Source organism: Pollachius pollachius (genome assembly GCF_949987615.1).
Source record: "Pollachius pollachius genome assembly, chromosome: 3".
In the NCBI taxonomy this organism is placed as follows: domain Eukaryota; kingdom Metazoa; phylum Chordata; class Actinopteri; order Gadiformes; family Gadidae; genus Pollachius; species Pollachius pollachius.
The window spans coordinates 39810487-39831517 of record NC_136936.1 but is presented as its reverse complement, the minus strand read 5'-3'; the positions used below and the strand labels follow the sequence as shown (position 1 = coordinate 39831517).

The 21031-nt window shown below is 46.5% G+C and overlaps 1 protein-coding gene across 8 annotated transcripts in view; it reads left to right on the top strand.

Annotated features, from left to right (window-relative positions):
* LOC307072599 (mitogen-activated protein kinase kinase kinase kinase 4-like) overlaps window positions 1-21031 on the top strand; it is a 43289-nt gene that overhangs the window by 11038 nt on the left and 11220 nt on the right. For 3 of the 8 annotated variants that reach the window (XM_079731962.1, XM_079731963.1, XM_079731960.1), the window contains exons 3-19: window positions 8752-8808; window positions 8992-9117; window positions 9375-9485; window positions 9959-10049; window positions 10371-10501; window positions 10786-10840; window positions 11326-11404; window positions 12076-12251; window positions 12475-12547; window positions 12908-13118; window positions 14449-14619; window positions 14822-14908; window positions 16314-16538; window positions 17753-17893; window positions 19452-19766; window positions 20230-20339; window positions 20732-20898. In XM_079731962.1, coding sequence (XP_079588088.1) covers window positions 8752-8808; window positions 8992-9117; window positions 9375-9485; window positions 9959-10049; window positions 10371-10501; window positions 10786-10840; window positions 11326-11404; window positions 12076-12251; window positions 12475-12547; window positions 12908-13118; window positions 14449-14619; window positions 14822-14908; window positions 16314-16538; window positions 17753-17893; window positions 19452-19766; window positions 20230-20339; window positions 20732-20898 — 2326 coding nt within the window. The remainder of the gene's footprint in view (window positions 1-8751; window positions 8809-8991; window positions 9118-9374; window positions 9486-9958; window positions 10050-10370; window positions 10502-10785; window positions 10841-11325; window positions 11405-12075; window positions 12252-12474; window positions 12548-12907; window positions 13119-14448; window positions 14620-14821; window positions 14909-16313; window positions 16539-17752; window positions 17894-19451; window positions 19767-20229; window positions 20340-20731; window positions 20899-21031) is intronic. The other 5 variants (XM_079731966.1, XM_079731961.1, XM_079731967.1 and 2 more) reach the window with 3 other exon arrangements.

The window sequence follows — 21031 nt, the reverse complement described above, 5'->3', positions numbered from 1 at the left end:
CCTGCAGACCCCGACAGACATTGGAACCCAAACATCAACACAAATTAACACAATATTATTATTTATTTTTATAGACGACACTGATGCACAACTATTCCAAGTCCAGTGATAACTGTCTGATCTAGGTTCTGGTCTGGGCCCGGCTCTATTTTAGGTTCTACTGGTCTATGTCTGTTGCAGTCTAGGTTCCACTGGTCTTGATTCTACCGGTCTAGGTTCTTGCCTAGGGTTCAACGGTTAAAGTTCTGTTCCAGAGTCCCTGTGTGGATATTTCTACGGAGGTAGGTGGTCTGGTGGTTTTCCAGAGTGGAGCGTAGCTCTTGCGAGACTGCAGCAGGACTCTCTGTGTTGCATCAGTGACCAGAGAAAGTAGGTCGCCCTAATGCACGGCGCCACTAGGGACGGAGCAGCTGACTAGCACGAGCGGGTCGTCAAAACGAGCTGAGACCGTGCGGCGGCCGGAAGGTGTAAAGGTTCTCACGCGTGCTGATGAGTTTGACTCCCCAGGGGAGAGGAGGAGGGCGGGGGAGGGAGGAGAGAGGAAGGAGAATAAAGGGGGAATCCTTGAGATGCGACCCAGTACTAGTCCATCACCATCCGTACATTTGCATGCACAGTGCACCGTAGGTCTCCAAGTCTGTAGTAAACGGCGAACACCCGCTGAATCAGCTGTCTCTCGGAGGACTGGACGGGAATCCCCTGACCTTTAGGTGCAAATGAGGAATAAAAATCAATCTAACATCTATGAAAGCCCTTTTGTAGAGTTGATAACTTAAGGAAATCAGGTTTCCTGTTTTACAAGCGCAACACAATTATTCCAACACAAAGAAAATTGTAAAACACAGAGCCAATGAACCCACTGTGAAGATGGGATTCAAACACTATTGAGATTTAGAAAATGTGTTGTGGGGCTGAGAGTTTTAGGAAAAAGGGGGACGTGTTATCCCCATGTTTACGACCCACGGCGGCTCTATATGAAATGCACAACACCATAGTGTTATAGGCGTCCAGGAAGTCTAACTCACTCGGACGCGGCTATTAACTAAACTCCTGCTCAGACCCCTGCGCCTCACCATCCACACACATCAGCGTTATAATATATGTGTCCGGTAACCCAAAACCTACCCCTTACTCAGAGTCGGACATTAAATAAACTGCTCAGACGGAGCCTCATCATCCACACACACCATGGAGTTGTCCGAAAAGCTAAACTTTCTCATGAACGTCGTAGTCAACCGCTGCCCAGGCAGAGCTTAAAACGTCCATACACAGACCCTGCCGCCGGGCTCTTTTGGTTGTGGTAAAAGGCACTCGGACGTCACTCTATTGCAAGAACGTTGCAATAGAGTGGAACGCTCTTATATAAGGGTCTTATTTCAATAACAGTGACCAAATGACAGAACTTACTTTGTTGACGATCATACAAGAGATCTTGTGAAAAAAACTGTTTTTGGTTGACTGGCTCTTTAAGTTAAGTTCATATTAAAGGGTAATTCCGGTGTAAAATGGATTTGGGATATGTTTTGTATGATAACGAGTTGAAACGTTCATTTTGGAGCACAAAAACCGCATATAGACGCTTTCTTCAGTTGGCTGTTTTTAGCGTTCTATCAAAACGCTATAAACTTGGAACGATGGGGGCACTGGTAATGGTAAAAACTAAATCGCTATTTTAAACCACTTAAAAGGCTAAAAGTAGCCCGACACTTCTTTGGTAGTATAATAAGGGTCTTAACATATAAAACGAGGCATTGAGAACTTTGTAAGTGTACAGATTGTTTATTAAAAATTACATTTTATACACACATTACCATCAGTAGATCACCCGTCGACGCCATTTTGTTTTTAAGACTCGATGTAGATTGACGAACACAGAGCTTGCGTGTTGCTGACGGATGTCACAATCTCTGTGTTCATCAATCTACCTATCGAGTCTTAACGGGTGATCTACTGATGGTATTGTGTGTATAAAATGTCCTTTTTAATAAACAATCTGTACACTTACAAAGTTCTCAATGCCTCGTTTTATATGTTAAGACCCTTATTATACTACCAAAGAAGTGTCGGGCTACTTTTAGCCTTTTAAGTGGTTTAAAATAGTGATTTATTTTTTAACCATAACCAGTTCCCCCATCGTTCCAAGTTTATAGCGTTTTGATAGAATCGGCTAAAAACAGCCAACTGAAGCAAGCGTCTATATACGTTTTTTGTGCTCTAAAACGAACGTTTCAACTCGTTATCATACAAAACATATCCCAAATCCATTTTACACCGGAATTACCCTTTAAGTAATTTCCTGTTAGTTGTGGTTTACGTTAATTAGGTCTGACTGTTGAGATTGCTTCAGGCAAGCAACATATAGACATTCCCTGCCATGAAGTCTGATAACCATCACACACGCACGCACGCACGCACGCACGCGCACAAACACACCTTCCAGTCTGTAATATCAGTATTTTCTACAGAGTAGTAGGATGCTTAGTGTGGTTACTAGAGCCATGCAATGTAAAGCTGGTAATATAAACTTTTGGCATTGAGGCAGACCTGTTGTGTTAGTATGCTGGGCTAGTCGAGTTAGCCAGACCTACTTTGTTGTGTTAGTATACTGGTCTAGTAGAGTCAGCCAGACCTACTGTGTATATTAGCATACTGTGCTAGCCAGATCTATAGGGTTGTGTAACCAAACAGGGCTAATAGTGTTAGCTAGACTTATGGTGTGGTGTTAGCATACCGGGCTGGTAGAGCTAGCCAGACCTACTGTGTTCTGTTAGCATGCTTGGCTGTTTGAGCTAGCTGGACCTACTGTGTGTGTAGAGATCTGTTTTCCAGATTGTAGGTCAAGTTAGGGCTGAAAATAGACCCAGAGTCGTTACGTGATGAAAGAAAAACACACACACACAGACACACACACACACACACACACACATTCCTCAACAACCCCCCATTTCACAGCCCATTAAACACTCTGCCTTTCTCTCTCTGTCCCTCTCTCTTAACTTAAGAATACAAACGGGACATTTTAGCTTTAGTATGCTGTCTGAGATGCATCGAACAAACCATAGAACCAAAACATTGTAAATTCGAAAAACTGAAGCGCATAAACGGAAACAAACACAAAAAGCAACACAGAACTTAACATTTAACAACAAAAGTGCAGTAACAACAACGCAAATATAAAAGGAACAACATAGCGGAAGTGAGCATCAACGGAGGTTGACAATGAACCGGGTATATTATTGCCAGCAGACTTTTTTATATACTTACACAATATCGAAAGTGGATCAATTAAGTCTAATACTAAAATAAGTATTATTTTAAACTAGGACTACAACTGACTATTATTGTTCTAGTCGATAAATTGCTGAATCTTTTTTGGGAATCATTATTGACTCTATAAAATCCAAACCCAAGTGATGTCTTAAATGTGCTTGCCTACCCTCCTTTTTATAATGATCCAAGAACCATATATTTAGATTCAACGGCCACAGTAAGCAAAAAGTTTTTTTTATTTGTACCTGACATAAACGTTTAATTGATATCAAAATGAGATTATATTTATTTTATGGTGATTAATTTATGGTTGTATTTGAAACAGTACCTTCAATTGTGCCAGGCTTATCAGCATCGGCCAAGAAATGCAGAACGCCGTTTCAGAATGCTTGTTACATCCGATCCAAATCGAATAAAACTTATCAACCCGGGAAGGCACTTTATTTTTCCACATGGTTGGCAATAATAGTCCTCTTTCAATATTAGTCTTCCCATTTCAATGTCAAAATCTGGTGACAATCACTTACCTTATGAGGTTGTGGCTTTTGCATTTGTGTTGTACTTTTTGCATTTGTGTGGTGGCTTTTGCATTTGTGTTGTAGCTTTTGCATTTATGTTGTGGCTTATTTGTGTTTTCTGTAAATGCCCTTGTTTATTTTTTGTGCAAAGCGCCTATACTGTATATGCAGATAAGGAATGATAACTTAAAATAAAAATAGAAGAATGCAGACATTTTAGTTAAGAATATACATACAAAAATATACCATTTAATTGAAAGGTATATGTTGTTATGTTTGAAGGTGTAGCTGATCCCTATGTGCAGAGATCAGCATGGTATGGAAATACACAGATGAGAATCCGTCTGTGTCTGTGGTTTTATTACATTGGATGTCCTTTACCTGTCAAGATAGGTCACAAATCTTGCTGCTGTGTTTGCACATTGCTGTACTTTACCCAGCAGATCTTTGCTATCAGTAGGGGTGTAAGGATACATGTATTCGTATTGAACCGAATTGGTACGGATTCTCGGACGTGACGGTTCAGTGCATGGATTTACACAGAGAATACACGGTATAGAATTAAATAAAACTGGCGTGCAAATTAATTAATATAATGCAGAAATAATGTTAGATACTCAAGTTCTTCAGGGACAACTAAACTGCAGCCCTGATTGGCGCCTAGGTTGCCGAGCGTGTTATGGTGCACAACACGTCGGGTTCTCTGACGAGACTCGTAGTGGGGGTTATCTCAGCCATGGTTGAGAAGGAATTGGGGAAAGGAACTTTGGCTTTGACTCGCTGAAGTACATGAATCGCGACATTGAGGAGAAAGGGATTGTTGCCCGCAATTGTCTCCCGCCGGAGCCCGTTGCCCGCTTCCGAGGCACCACGGCCTCGGCGCTGCCCGGCTGAAGACAATAGCGGTCAATAATCGCGGGCAACAATCCCTTTCTCCTCCATGTCGCGGTTCAGTCTACTTCAGATTGTTGTGGAAGAACCAGAGACGTCGGAGTACCCGACGCAGTCGTTGGAGATTCATAATATCGTCTGGAAGCGCACACAGCTTTTGGCCGTGATAATATATATTATATGATATAGATATCCATGTATAATATGATATTATTTAGATATAGAGCTCCAGGGCTCCCGCTGGAGCACCCGGAGTGTTCTAGAATATTTACAGAACATGGCAAAAGCTGTGTGCGCCTCTCCATTGCCATACATCCACTGTAAACAGAGCGCATGTTACCGTGGCCGCAAGCTGTTCAGGGCCACACCCTCACCCTCCACCTTGAGCCGCCTCTAAAAAACGGCACGTTTGTGGAAAGCTCATTGGGGGACTGGCTCGTAGTGGCTGTAATTCTGTGTACTTTGCGCTTTCATAAATAAGACATGCTGCATTTTCAGTTTTATAACTGATTGTCTTATTTTGTTTGCAAAGTTACGGATGGATTCTGGAGATGATGTGGGGTACTTATTGTTTACTGTTTACATCTTATATTACACAGTTCAGGCTGTTGCAGCTAGCTCAGGGGAGAGACTGTATGACACCAGGTGGTACAACCTGAGACATGCACGTAAAAAAGAATTGCCTTCTGCGTTTTTGTTTTTTCTTTTCCCTTTATTGTACCGAACTCCTACCGAACCGTGATTATGAACCAAACCGTAACTTCAGTGTACCGTTACACCCCTAGTTATCAGTCATGGTTTCAAACTGTTTCGGGGTGTTATCTGTGGGAAGTATACGTTACTGATGTCTTTGTGCAATTTGCAGGTAGTTAAAACCTGCAGCTCGGTTTCAACCTCATTTGTTTGTGCATTTGGTGCACAGACTCTCCTGGGAGCCAGGTCTGCCCGTGCGTCTCTCTCAATGACGAGGCTGTGCTCACCTATTCCCTTCAGAGTCAGGGATTTTACTAGTTTAGGATCAGTCCCAGTGCTCAGGTATTCGGCCACTTTGTGTTCTCTGTTAAAGGCAATATAGCATTCCAATTAGGTCTGGTTTTTGGGTGATTATTTCCAAGTGTCTTTAACTTGCTTTAGTCTAACGAGGTCTTTGTCTAGTGGGTCCCAGAACCAGCGGGCTAAAGGGGCATCTCTCTAGAGTCTCTAGATAATCTCTGTTATCTAGGGAGCGTGTCAGGGTCACTTTATTTAATGTGCTAAAATCGAAATGCTTTCTTTCAAATTTTGTTCTTTCGTGGCTATTGTGTTTATTGTCCGCAAATTCTTAAATGGCAAGCAGACCCCAGACCTCGCAACCACGAAGGGAAATGGGTTCATTAACGGAGTCCAATCTTTTGAGCCAGATTTTAAATGGGATCCTGTCTCGCTTTCTATCTCTCTGTCTGTCTCACTGTGTGTGTGTGTGTGTGTGTGTGTGTGTGTGTGTGTGTGTGTGTGTGTGCATGTGTGTGTGCGTGTGCTTGTGTGTGTGTGGTTTAATGTGTGTTCGAGGACTAAGAAGAAAGATTCTCGACTTCCCCTCGAGGAAATGCCATGGCAGTGGAGTCACACACACACACACACACACACACACACACACACACACACACACACACACACACACACACACACACACACACACACACACACACACACACACACACACACACACACACACAGTTGCTTTCCCCAGCCGACTTTAGGAACCCTCAGCCACAGGGAGGGGGAGGAAGAGGAGGAGGAGAGGAGGAGGTCACGCTGGCTTTCATCTCTTCCCCTTTGTGCTGACTAACAGAACCTCAGTAGTCAGCAGAAACCAGTCCAGCAGCAGAACTAGAACCAGAGGTGATGTCAGGGGAGTGGTGCATTCTGGGACGCATTGAAGGGGGGCTTGGGGGGGACGGAGGGTGACTAAGGGACTGGCGGAGGTTTGGAGGAAGATGAGGATAAGAAGGACAAAGCTTTGTTTGTTTTCTACAGACAAACAGCCAGAGGTGTGTTGGGTGTTAAGTGTTTAAATGGTGGATGAGCCCCCCTCCCCTTTGCTTGTCATGGGACACGTTACATGGATAGCATAGTTATCATAGAACTAACTTCAACTAGGTAAGTTAGTGTCCCCACTCTAATGGATGTGAAAGAAGCTGTGTTGTATAGTTGCTACCCTTTGACATAAGTTGATTCGAAGAAGGTTTTCTTTTTTTAAATAAGTTGGATGATGTCATCCTCAAGAAATGTGTGTGTGTGTGTGTGTGTGTGTGTGTGTGTGTGTGTGTGTGTGTGGAGTCCTTATAATTATTACTGTCTGCTTTCTGAGGTCACCTTTTGCCACAAGGAGAACACACACACATTCAGCCATATACACACACAAGCTAAGTGAGCAAGTGACAGAAAGAAACCGAGAGAAAGTTTGACTGAGAGGTTGTAGTCTAAAGTTACAAGAGATTTGGCCCATTTGTCAAGTCTGTCATGTCACTGGTCCTGTGTGTATGTATGTGTATACTGTTGTGTGGGTATTGTATAATGTGTGTGTGTGTGTGTGTGTGTGTGTGTGTGTGTACATTTGTGCGTGCGTGTGTGTCTTACCAAATAAACAGTTGACTCAGCATGTGGTCAGGCATGAGATGAGGATCTGAAGGAGCGCATTCGACATCTCTGGCCAAAGGGCACTGCGGCAGTGCAGCCTACTTTCTGCAGTATAAAGTAGTATTAAAGAGTAGTTTTAGTGTATATTGCAGTACATACTAGGGTCGTAGGAATAGTATATTATACAGGAATAGGTTAATGTTTGTGTTGTGGCCTAGTATGGCATAATATCAAAGTATAGTTTAGTGTGCCACATTACAGCATGGTCGATTTCTGAGATTGCCTCAGAAATCTGAGGCAAGGGGGGGGTTTCTCTTGCCTCAGAACCCTCCCCCTGCTGTGTTGGGGTGGGCTAACCTCATCATTGCCTGCGGACCGCGCCATTTCTCACATACAGATGGGGGGATTGGCAGCTCAGGTGTCAATTTCACACAATGGAATCATGTGACAGCCTTTATAAAACACTCTCCCTTGCACACACACACACACACACACACACACACACACACACACACACACACACACACACACACACACACACTAGTGTGTGCTCTGACTTAATCAGATAAAACCCTTGAAACATGTATACAAGCAGACACACAAGACAGGCTCTGCCTACATCCGCTCACATATAACAGTCCTGCACGCACACACACACACACACACACACCCCCCACCCGGTTTGGTCTGTGTGAGGGATGATGTCATCCCTAGTCTAGAGCCGCTAGCGCCACTATGGGGGCGGTGTGATCGTAGATGAAAGTGCATCGCAAGAGGCTTAAAACCAGTCTTTGTCTTGTGTTTGTGTTCAAACACACACACATACACTAACTTTACTCTCAAACACACATGCACAAAAACACACACGTACACACACACAAAGCTCTACTGCATTTTGTTAGTGTTCATGATGATGAGTGTTTGTGATGAGGTAGCAAGGACTCAACAGGGCGTGGCTTTAGATTAAAGACAACACGATGTGGAAGTTCTTATTTATGTTTAAAATAGCTGTCTAGTTTCTGAGTCACCAGGTATGCTACAGCAACCACTAATGAGTTCACACCACTCCTGATATTTCCCAAATATATTCCTAATGTGTCCTAATTAACTCCTGATTAAATCCGTCCCATCACAGTCATGTGTTGTTTCAGTGCATCTGGTGTCGCATTATCTAGTTTACCGTTAGCATTAAACCCGCCTTATAGATTTGGCATGACGTAACATCACAGTGTTGTAGCGTTATGGAACGCAAGTATAAGCGATGTTTACAATCACTGATAAGCCAGGCCCCAAAACGAATGGAGTTACTCGATAGATTTGGCTCTTCAGAATAGCAGTGCTATTCAAGTAGCTTTACAGAGGTGCAGAGTTAATAAAGATTTAATTGAGCGATGTAGCCTGTTGGTTCATGTGTGGCCTTGTGAACTGATATTTTCTCTCTGCCTCTCTCCAGGGTCGACATGTCAAGACCGGCCAGCTGGCGGCCATCAAGGTCATGGACGTCACAGAGGTCAGTCATCTGTCTGTTTCCCTCACGTCTGTCTGACTGTCTCTCTGTCTGACTAACTTTCTGACTGACTGTTTAATTTGCAGGCTGTTAGGTTAAAGATGATGTTGAATATCCTGAAACTGTGTGTGTGTGTGTGTGTGTGTGTGTGTGTGTGTGTGTGTGTGTGTGTGTGTGTGTGTGCAGGACGAGGAGGAAGAGATCAAACTGGAGATCAACATGTTGAAGAAGTACTCCCACCACAGGAACATAGCTACATACTACGGAGCCTTCATCAAGAAAAGCCCCCCGGGACACGATGATCAGCTCTGGGTACACACACACATTGAATAATGTGGCCGATTATCGGATTGAATAATCCAATAATCTGAAAATGTTTACTTTACGAATCAATGTAGATTATTATGATTACAACGCTCTGTCCTCTCGAGTTTTCTTTTTATAAATATTAGAAGTCTTGTTTGTCCACAATTGCATTGAACGTTAGCCATCGTAGTTCTATAATGTGCAATCCCTGAACATGCCTTTGTTTGTTGTGTGTGTCTGTGTGTGTTTGTGTGTGTGTGTAGCTGGTGATGGAGTTCTGTGGTGCTGGCTCCATCACAGACCTGGTGAAAAACACCAAGGGAAACACACTGAAGGAGGACTGGATCGCCTACATCTCTCGAGAGATCCTCAGGGTAAATCTCCACCCAGCGCCAAGCATTCACCTCCCCAGGGCATGCTGGGAGATGGAGTTTAGCTCTAAAAACACTGGGATATAAACTTAAACATTCTTAAAGTGGCAATCGCTAAGAGCTCCAATGGCTCTTATTTCTACAAATGTCGCTGTCCATCGCCAAATGAGGTCGCACAATTTAGATTGAGCCTATGGCCATCGATGAAAGCCCTCGAATTAGCACTATTATGAATATAAGGAACGGGTGCAACTGGGTGCATTCCCGCTATTCAGGCTAATAACAAGAGGCGCACATATACTGCTTCAGACTCGCTCTTCAACTCACCTGTGTGTGTAGGGGCGTACGTACTGTTGTTTTCACCAAAGAAAAAGATCTTGAGCACAGCAATTGTCCCTCAAACGATTTCCCTCAGGATTACTTATGTACTCTGAAGTAATCTCATCACATTTGTTCTTTTGTGAATCTCTGCGTAGGGATTGACTCATCTTCACGCCCATCATGTGATCCATCGAGACATCAAAGGACAGAACGTTCTACTGACGGAGAATGCCGAGGTCAAGCTTGGTACGTAGAGCTCTCCGCTAGCGTGGCCTAGCCCAGGCTTAGCCCAGGCTTAATCATATAAAATGTTTGTAAGACTGTTTTTCTTGCAAAACTGCCATACAAAGAGTGCTTTACATTTTCTATTTTATTTTATATGTTTTATTTTGTTCTATGTACTACTTTTCTCTATCTTTATTTTTGTGACATAGTCTTAACTGGTTTTAGTCTTTTCTCTCCTGTTTCTATTGGGTGACCTATTCAAAACTTTTATTACTTGTTCTAACCGGCTTTGTTAGTTATAATCTGTTCTAATTGGTTCTAACCCGTTCTGACTGGTTCCAGTGGACTTCGGGGTGAGTGCTCAGCTGGACCGAACGGTGGGCCGGAGGAACACCTTCATCGGGACACCTTATTGGATGGCCCCCGAGGTCATCGCCTGTGACGAAAACCCTGATGCAACATACGACTACCGGGTACGAAATCACGCCGTAACAATGCTAACCATGCTAACTCAGACTACATGATCAGACTCACGGTAACTTAGGCAACAGTCTAAGAATCGGGTTACCATGCTAACTGAGACGACGCGGCGAAGAGCAGTTGTGGTATTTAGAACTAATACCACAGCACCATAATCATAATCATGAGTTAGAGTGGAGAACGTTTTTGACATCGATGGTTTGAGACAGAAAGATGGATGCAAAGTGGCATAAGATTTGCGGTGTGGCGTGGTGCTGACTGTTGTTGTGTTCTGCAGAGTGATCTGTGGTCTTGTGGAATCACTGCCATCGAGATGGCCGAGGGGGCTCCGCGTAAGTCCTCGTGCAAAACCAAGTGCACATCTCACATTTAGCTACTACAACTGTCATTACACGGTGCGTACAAACACAGCAGCATCAACAAAGAGGGGATTAGGACTCAAGCTTAGCACTCCATAAAGGGAATTCACTTTGGACACAGTGTCACTGTCTACTGTAGCCGATATGCAACAAGGCCATTTCAAACGTATCATGGCTGTTGCTATTTAGCATAATTTAGCAGATGATATCCAAAGGGACTTGAAGGAGCAGGTAAGGGTTAAGCCGTCTTGCTCTAGTTGCCAGTAACCAGTAAGCTGTTGACTATGGGGATTGAACACATAATCTTTCGGATGGGAGTCAAACACCCAAGACACTAGTACTGCTCTTAATTAAACCGTAAAGTACAAGTTAATACGTGTCACATGGTCCCATCAGGGAGCCAGATGATCTTGGCTCGCCTGGTCCTGTCTGACTCTTGGCTCCTCCTTTTTCTTCAGCGCTGTGCGACATGCATCCAATGAGAGCCCTCTTCCTGATTCCCAGGAACCCGCCCCCTCGTCTCAAGTCCAAAAAATGGTAGGGTGGCTTTTATCAGGTTTCCTGTCCTTCTTATCTGTTTTTATCCAGCCAACCATTCCCCTATCCATCATCTCTCTCTCCATCTTTCTATTCATCCATCCTGCTGTCCATCCATCCATCCATCCCTCTAGCCATCATCTCTTTTCCATCTTTCTATAGTATCTATTCATCCACCCCTCTATCCGTCGATGGATAGAGGGGTGGATACAGGCATGGAAAGCTGGATGGATCCAATCTCGGTATCTAGCCATCCATCCAACCATAAATAATTCCCTATTATCCATCGGGCTATTTAAGGAATCACAAAGCGTGGCAACGCCTTGCACTCTCTCTAGCGGCTGCTTGTGGCACTTTACCACTTTGTCAACGGAAGTGCTTCAAACCAGGAACTGAAATCCCACCACGAGTCTGTACGGTCTGCCAGTCGTCACTGTGTGTCAATTGTCCTCTTACACGGCCGAACGTGCGCTGGGAGACATTCTCATTTTCATAAAGTAAACTGAAGTTAAACCTTTGTCCCTCCCCTCTACAGCTGACGTGATCACCTGCCACACGCCCGAGCTCTTCCCAGAATCCCTTGCCCCCACCTGTCCAATACAAAGTGAATGAGGGGGAGTGCCACACTCGAGTATTGACCGTATAAATCTCCTCTTATTTCTTCCCCACAGGTCCAAGAAGTTCTTCAGCTTCATCGAGGGCTGCCTGGTGAAGAACTACACGCAGCGGCCCCCCACGGAGCAGCTGCTCAAGCACCCCTTCATCAGGGACCAGCCCAACGAGAGGCAGGTCCGCATCCAGCTCAAGGACCACATCGACCGCACCAAGAAGAAGAGGGGCGAGAAGGGTGAGCCTCCGCTAGGGATCTGTCTGGGGCTGGAAGGATGAACCTCCAGGATCTCCTGATTACCAGACACTCATTAAGCAGCTGGCACTTTTATCCAAAGTCCCTTAAAATGAATTTGACATGAGGTAGTATCGTCCGTTATATTTATCGCTTTACCAATTTACTATTCAGCATCCATGTCCATGTTGAGGGTTGTGAATGAACGCTGACCTTTGACCTCCAGATGAGACGGAGTATGAGTACAGTGGAAGCGAGGAAGAGGAAGAGGAGACACCTGAACAGCAAGGGGAGCCCAGGTACGTCCTTCATCTTGGTGTTCTCTACAGAACACTGGGATCCATTGCTGTATAAACCATAAACAAATGCAAGCACACCATCATACCAACACACTACTGCTATTGAGGTACCACGCTGCAAAATCAGAACCAGACATTTTGTTTATTACGTAAAACACTTGTGACACCTCTCTGTTTCTGACCCTACAAGGTGCCACATTTCTAGAGCTCTGATGTACCCAGGTGCTAGCATGCTAACGTCTCTCTACTGTGAAGGGAGGCTAACACACAAACTCCCCTCTACTACAAGATGCTAACATGCTCACATGTCTTTTGCTATCGCGGTGCCAACATGCTCACCGTGTGTCTCTCCCCTCCCAGCTCCATCGTCAACGTTCCGGGCGAGTCCACGCTGCGGCGCGACTTCATCCGCCTGCAGCAGGAGAACAAGGAGCGCTCGGAGGCGCTGCGGCGCCAGCAGCACCTGCAGGAGCAGCAGCTCCGTGAGCAGGAGGAGTACAAGAGGCAGCTCCTCGCCGAGCGGCAGAAGCGCATCGAGCAGCAGAAGGAGCAGCGCAAGAGGCTGGAGGAGGTGAGGAGGAGGTGGAGGAGGAGATCATGGGGAGGTGGTTGGGTGGAAAGGCGGGAGTAGGTGGAGAGGAGGAGCAGGTGGGGAGGTGGGTTAATGGAAGGAGGAAGAGGAGGTGGGGAGGTGGTTGGGTGGAAAGGCAGGAGTAGGTGGAGAGGAGGAGCAGGTGGGGAGGTGGGTTAATGGAAGGAGGAAGAGGAGGAGGAGGAGGCTGCATTAGATGACGAGGATATAGGGAGAAGGTTATATGAAGGGCGGATGAGGAGGAGCAGGAAGAGAGAGAATCCTCTGTCTATTGTGGTACATTACTTGGAAGTTAAGATTGGGCAGTGGCTTGAAACAGATTTTACGCTGATAAAATCTCCACTGTGATTGATCCTCTTCCCTGGCGTCATGTGACAATCCTTCCTGGGAGAGTTCTCCTTTGAGCTCCCGATTCATTCATGCGTGATGCAAGTTGTTCTTCTAGTCTTAAGTCTCCATGGTACCCCCCCCCCCACACACACACCTCTCCATCTTCATGAGCAAGCCACCAAGCTTTGGGCTAGCCATCCAGCGATGGGCTAACCATGCTACCAGCCGTGCTGCTAACCCCCTCCTCTGACCAGCTGGCTATGCTACAAGCTAATATCCCCTGGATTGTGAAGGAAGGCAGGGGCTCCGCTGGACTACTCTCTTCATGGAAACCACGAAAGCCCAGGCTAACTTGTCACCATGTCAGGCGGAGAGCACATGTACCGCCGCTGAACATGTGATCTGTTGCCTGGTAGTCCCGGCTGGCCGGGAGCCAGCACAGCAGAGCTTATGAAACACAAACAGCGGAACTATTCCTCAGAGTGCCCACTGCCTTAAACGTCATGTGTCCCGGCCTGACCGGAAAGGACCATTAGGGACTACTGCCACTAGACTGATTAAAGAGGGGTTGAACTTTATCAAGCGATAAATCACCTCTCAAGGTTAGCCCAGTGAGTCACATGATCACCCGGTCGTTTCCATACTGTTTCCATGGCAGCAGCATCTGGGTTTCTGTTACGTGCTTAGTATCTTGCTTCTTTACTCCAATTTTATTTTATACCCCGTCTTCATTTGTCCAAACACTGCCATCAACGGGAAACCGTTCCCAACCAATCAAAATCACCTTCCCTTGTTCTATTTATTGTAGAATTCATCCAATCACTAATGACCCACGAGTCGGGATGGCCAATCAAGAAGCGGGTTTACTTCGATCACCGTGTCTCATGGGAAACACGTTGATCCAAACAATAGTGTCACGTACCTTCTTCAATGTGACTGACCTCTGCGCTCTTCCCTGCCCCCCGGTGGCGGGCCACAGCAACAGCGCCGCGAGCGGGAGATGCGGCGGCAGCAGGAGCGCGAGCAGCGGCGCCGGGAGCAGGACGAGAAACGGCGGGTGGAGGAGGCGGAGCGCCGCCGCAAAGAGGACGAGGACCGCCGGAGGGCCGAAGACGAGAAGCGGAGGGCCGACCGTGAACAGGTAGGAGGAGTAAGTAGCACGGGGCGGAGCGAGGAGCTAGGAGTTAGCGGCTAGGAGACCGGTTGGAAGCTAGGAGAGGAGTAAGCAGTTACCATTTAGTCTTTTGCAAAATACAAGAGATGTCACATTTACATGGTGGTGCACTTCCACTCGGCCAGCCAGAGAAAAGGAATCAATTATATATCTAACTGTCCTCGTGTTTGATTGACAGGAGTATATCCGTCGCCAACTGGAGGAGGAGCAGAGGCACCTAGAGATGCTGCAGCAGCAGCTGCTCCATGAACAGGCCATGCTCCTGGTGAGTCCCCCCCCCCTCTAAACCTCCACCAGATAGCTATGCTACTGGTGAGTTACCCCCCCTCTTAGTCTCCACCAGATGCCATGCTCCTGGTGAGATAGCCTCAGCCAAACCTCCACCAGCTAACCATGCTACATGTGAGTTTCCCCCCCTCCTCCAGACTCCCTCCAGCTAGCGATGCCACTCACGAGTTACCCCTGACTCCAAACCCTCTCCAGCTAGCCGTGCTCCTAGTCTGTTACCCCTCTTTTAACCCCCACGTGCTAGCCATGCTACCAGCTATCATACAAATAACAGGTGTTTCAAACAGCTGTCGGCCCGTCCAGCTGTGCAGCAGAGCTGCGGTAATCCAGGAGCCTTTCTCCCACCATAAGATACCACTGTCCACGTGATCTGTGGTGTTCCACCGCTGCGTTAGAATGCAAGTCTCCCTGATGGGAACCAGGGTTGTTTGTGTCCCCCGGTGAGGATGCCACTGGGTAACAGCCTGTCCTAGCGGAGTTATAGGCTTAACTGTCAGATTCCGGCCCAGATGTTGTACTGCGTGTTTGGTGGACGGTCCCTAGTGGAGGCGGGGGGGAAGGGGGGTCAGGGAGGCGAGAGGGGGGGCCAGCAGTAGTTTTATTGTTGAGGGATTGTTTTTCTCACGCATGGAGGAAAGGGAGATAATGGGAGGAAGGGACGCCTCACCTCCTTCTCCGCTTCACACGTTACCGCTGCTGTCCCCCCCCACCCCCCACTCGTTCACACACCGTCATCATCTTCATCATCATCCTCATCGTCACTCGCACCGTCAGTACCTCCTGTACAGCGTGGTTAGCTCTCACTGCGATGAAGCATTCATTCATCCAGAAAGGTATTAGTTCATTAGCTCCTCAAGAGAAAACTGTCAACGAGAGCACTCTCACCGCACACGTGTAAAAAAAAAAAACGTGCAGATCTGCATCTGCATTGACACACGTATGAGTCACGGAGAAGCATTTAACTACAGTCCTGCACGCCCCTCAAAGGCCGCTGCCAAATACAGTTCAGGTGCGGCTGTAACCATGGAGATCCTTTTCATGATGACAACGTGAAAAGAACACCGTATCATAAACGTTGTGTGTATAGCTCCTTTTTAACAAGATAGTTTTTTTTATATTTCCAAATGAGAGCCAAATGCTACTAATGAATGAATTAAGGTTATTGGAAACAAATAGATACATTTATAATAAAGCAAATTCAATCATGTAAGCATGTTGGATAGAAACCAATACAAATCAGCGTTTTCGGGTAAAATGCTTCCAGTTGTCCCAAACGGCACTGCAGGGTTGGCTGGTGGTTGTCTAGCCAATTGTAGTAACATGGATGATGACGTTAAACGCCTCCACCTCCTCCTCCTCCTCCACCTCCTCCCTGAACCCAGGAGTGCAAGTGGAAGGAGCTGGAGGAGCAAAGACAAGCTCAGAAGCTCAAGAAACAGCTGGAGGAGGAGCAGGCGTCCCTCCTCTCTCTCCAGCAGCATCAGCAGGCCAGCAGACCCCCGCAGACTGCCCTATCAGCTAGGGGCGGTCAGGTGGATGTGGTCCATGAGAGGACCCCACCCTCCCAGCTCCAAGAACCCGCCCCTGACTCTGAGCCAATCAGAGAGGTGAAGCCCTCGTTGCAGGTTGCCATGGTGCCAGCCGCAGTAGAATTGCTTTGTGTGCTTGTGTGTACTCACACCCCTTCGCGCTGGGATGGGCTGAGTGTTGATGATGTGGTGGTGTTGTCATGGTGATGGAAAACCCTTTACCTGTGCCTTTTAAACTCTGAGCTACACCTCTTCTACACTTCTATAACCAGTCTAACAGTAGGCCTGTTGCCAGGATGTGACTGCTTCTTCAATCTTCTTTAATTCTAGCACAACATATTATACGTTTTAGGGAGAAATATTGTACATGACACGACCACAACTGACCAATCGGCTGCAAGCTTGAGTGAATCTTTTTTAAAATATGAATTAAAGCCATTTCTAACCAAAAAGTACATTCAGTACCCACTACGATGTTCAATAGCTGATATAGAATTTTCCACATCAGTTATTCATAACTTTCTGTAACATGCTAATGGAGCTTACTGTTCTAGCGCCTGTCAAGCTTACATTCTGTCATGTGAAATGGCTATGTTCACTCCTTCAACACTAACAAGGTATCTTGTGAGTCATCTTTAGTCCTCGTTAGTGTCCTTGGTTCCCAACATGTACCAAGTGAGCCAGAGGAAACATTGATGAGACTGGAGGGAAATTGTTAATAAGAGATTTTTTGTTTTGTTCCAAGACTCCAACCTCCTTCATAACATGAACCGTTCATATAATCTTCACATCATATCAACATTCATCGTCACCATCAACACCTCATCTCCCTGATCCCATCCCAGTATTACACTCGGCTGACTGTCGGGCGACCGGTGGGACTCCCTGTGTGTAGGGTTGGCATGGTAACATGTTGGGCTGTTGGCTCCGTGGGTCACCTGACTCCTCAGGGAAGTTGTGTTTCTGTCTTTAGTGTGTGAGTCTCCTCTGGAAACGACTCTAACTGTGTGGTCTGCAGGGTGATGCTTACTTACTACAGCAACTAAATGCTTGCGCTCCCTCTATCGATCTAGTACTCTCTCTCTCTGTCCTTGGCTATCACTGTTGTAACTGCATAGAGCACTCCTTAACTTATGTTTCTGGGTCTTTCCATTGTGTGTGTGTGTGTGTGTGTGTGTGTGTATGTGGGTGTGTGTGTGTGTGTGTGTGTGTGTGTGTGTGTGTGTGTGTGTGTGTGTGTGTGTGTGTGTGTGTGTGTGTGTGTGTGTGTGTGTGTGTGTGTGTGTGTCCAGGCTGACGAGCGCTACCGTAAGAATATCCAGGGCTCCCCCCAGACCAAACCACCCCCGCCGCCCCCCCGCTCAGAGTCCTCCCACCCCAATGGCCCCGCCCCCACAGAGACCCCCGCCCTGCACCGGCCCATGGAGCCCCAGGTAACTACGGCAACCTCCGTCCCCCCCCCGACACACAAGCACCATACAGGAAGACGTAAGGCCTACACAAACAAGCTTTCACAGACAACCCCTTTTGACACACGCAGTACGCTGTGGTCCTTATGTCTTACACTATCCCACTACCTCCCATTACCTTTGGAAGAATGTCGACACTGGTGAAAGTGGATAATGTCAGTATTAATTTGTTGTCTGTTGATGTTGTTAACATGAAGTCATGATCACCCTTTATATATAACCGCATATTATGTCATTATGTAATTCATGTTTTTTTGTTGTTTGTTGATCTATGTTCACGGTATTATTGTGTTTTTTTTCTGAACTCGTATTTTTGCTCTTTTGATTGTTTGAGATGCTAATCCTGGTCTTCGTCAGTGCTACTTCCTGTGTATCTGCGTTCGCTTCCTGTATCGGAGGAGCGCTCCCGGGAACTCGTTGGCTCCGTGCTTTATCTCTTCCCCAATCGCTTTTCTCCGACAGCCCAGCCGTGACATCAGTACCCGGTGTAAACCATAATAGCAGTAACACAGCTCCTTCCTTCAGGATGGGATCACAGTTGGTGTACTGACATACTTCTCATTTGTTATTGATTGTTTTCATGATGTGATGATGAAACTCTCTGACACAATTCCCGTCTACCTGCCGTCCACAGTCCATTTTCAAACCTCTCTTTCCATATTTGTTTGTTTTTAAGTGTTTGTCTGTTTTTTCTGTGTGTTATGTATGTAATTGTGTAATGTCAAGAGAATTATATAAGGTAGACAGGTTGGAATTGCTACGGCGTTGTTCTGATCAAATAAATCGGTTAGTGCGAAGGTGGTCTTTGGTGAATTATACAAGGCTTATGAGTTTGAAGTCATGGGGTGTTGGTTGTGTGTGTGTGTTTGTTTGCACACATTTCATGTTGATCGGTTGCATTGTGCCTATGGGTGTGTGTTCTGCGTGTGTGTGCCTGTCTATGAGAATTTAGGAAATTAAAAGTGCTGAGGTCGGGTGGTGACGTTGTTGCTCTCATCGGCTGAGTCGTATTTGTAACTTCATGAGGCCTGCAGTGGCCTGGCTTTAGAGTACAGGACAGAAAGCATCATAAACACTTGTGTTTCATAAGGACTTGGTGTGTCATAAATACCAAAGTTAGTCAGACGTGCAAACAACCACATCCTGTCTGGTTTCAAGTCACCGCCGCTTGGTTTAAAACAGCCATCTCCCGCATCACAACACGGTGGACATGAAAATGCCACACGGGTCCACTTTCTGAAATTGAAACGTAACATTCAATTTATATGCTAGTTTCAGTCTACTACTCTCCGATCCGTAAAGTCAAGTTGTGTTTGTCTTGTTTCATGTTTTTTTTATAATGCCATGACCCCATCAATAACGGCATAATCAGTATCCAATGCATCCATTTTTTATCCAGTATCCATCACATGATTGCCCCTTTTGTTGCCATGGTAACCCTGTTTTCTTTGTGTTTGTTTGTTTTAAAGTATGATTTTGCGCGCATGCTGATCCCCCCCCCTGTGTTTTTTGTCATTGGAAGGTGCGCTCCAACATGGCCGCCTTAAAGAGCAACACCAGCATGGCAGCTTCCTCCACCTCTTCCTCCTCCTCCACCTCTTCCTCATCATCCGCTAGCGCCCCTCCCTCTGCAACCCACTCCCAACCCAGCTTCCCAAACCATCACCTCCGCTCCAAACAGGACCATCTCAACCAACACCAACACAACCATCCATCTTCATCATCCCCATCATCATCAGCATCATCAACACCCCACCGCACTGACCTGCCACCCCACCCCCAGACTAGACCCTCCCCCAACATGCCCTCAGCCCCCCCAGAGGAGCTCCCACCCAGGGTAAGCAGTGGTGTTGCTGGGTGTAGCCGTGTAGCTGTTAGCTGGTTGTAGCAATGTAGCAGCTCTAGCAGTACATCAGCGTGGTTGTGTGGTTGTGTAGCTGTAATGTTGTAGCAGGAGTGCTGCTGTTTAGCTGGGTGTAGCCATTTAGGGATGGTGTAGAACGGTAGGGATGTGTCAGAGCTGTTACGCAGTGATGAAGCTGGGTGTAGCGTTCTAGCAGTAGCTAGCTACTAGAAAGCTAGCGATTGTCTTTCCCCATGGTCCCATCATGCTAACCTTGGTATGACGCTCCTACAAGTTCAACATGATTTAATACTTCAGAAGAGAGAGTGTGTGTGTGTGTGCATGAGCCCGCATTCGTGTGCGGGAATGCGCATGTGTAGTGTGTGTGTGTGTGTGTGCGTGCGTGTTTGCACATGTATAGTGTTTGTATAGCAGCTCATTGTGACTGTGATGAAAGGTTCCAATGAGAACCACCTCCAGGTCTCCCGTGTTGTCAAGGCGAGAGTCTCCTCAGCACCAGGGCAGCGCACCGCCTGGCCACCAGGGGGCCCAACGCCACGCCATCAGGTGGGTCACACCCGGGCGCCAACACAACGTCCCCTGTTTGACTTAAAAACGCACTGTGTGTGTTAACATGCCCAAACGATCGAGCCTTATTTTTTCAAACTTTGTAATCGTTGTGCAACAATATGTATTACTCGTGTTGACATGATGGCACACGTTAAGAATGTATCATTTGTGTCTCAGCAAAACACACGTTCAAGACCGGGTCAGTCAGAGATTAGTCAATATACTGTACACAGTCAGGAGGTAAACAATGACATCGGTAAAGAATTGACAGGCTCAAAACATTTTCATTGTATGCAAGAAATGATTTTAGTAACAAACCCTTTTTAAATGTGTGTGTGTGTGTGTGTGTGTGTGTGTGTGTGTGTGTGTGTGTGTGTGTGTGTGTGTAGTGCTGCAGAGCCCAGGATGCTGTGGGACAGGGTGGAGCGCTTGGTGTCGCGGCCGGGGGGCGCGCCACCAAGCGGGGGGTCCAGCAGCTCCAGTTCCTCCAACAGCTCCACCAGCAGCTCCAGTAAGACCCCCACCCAGCAGTCTGGGGACAAGATCAGGCCCCGCAGTGAGTGACACGCACACACACACACACACACACACACACACACACACACACACACACACACACACACACACACACACACACACACACACACACACACACACACACACACACACACACACACACACACACACAC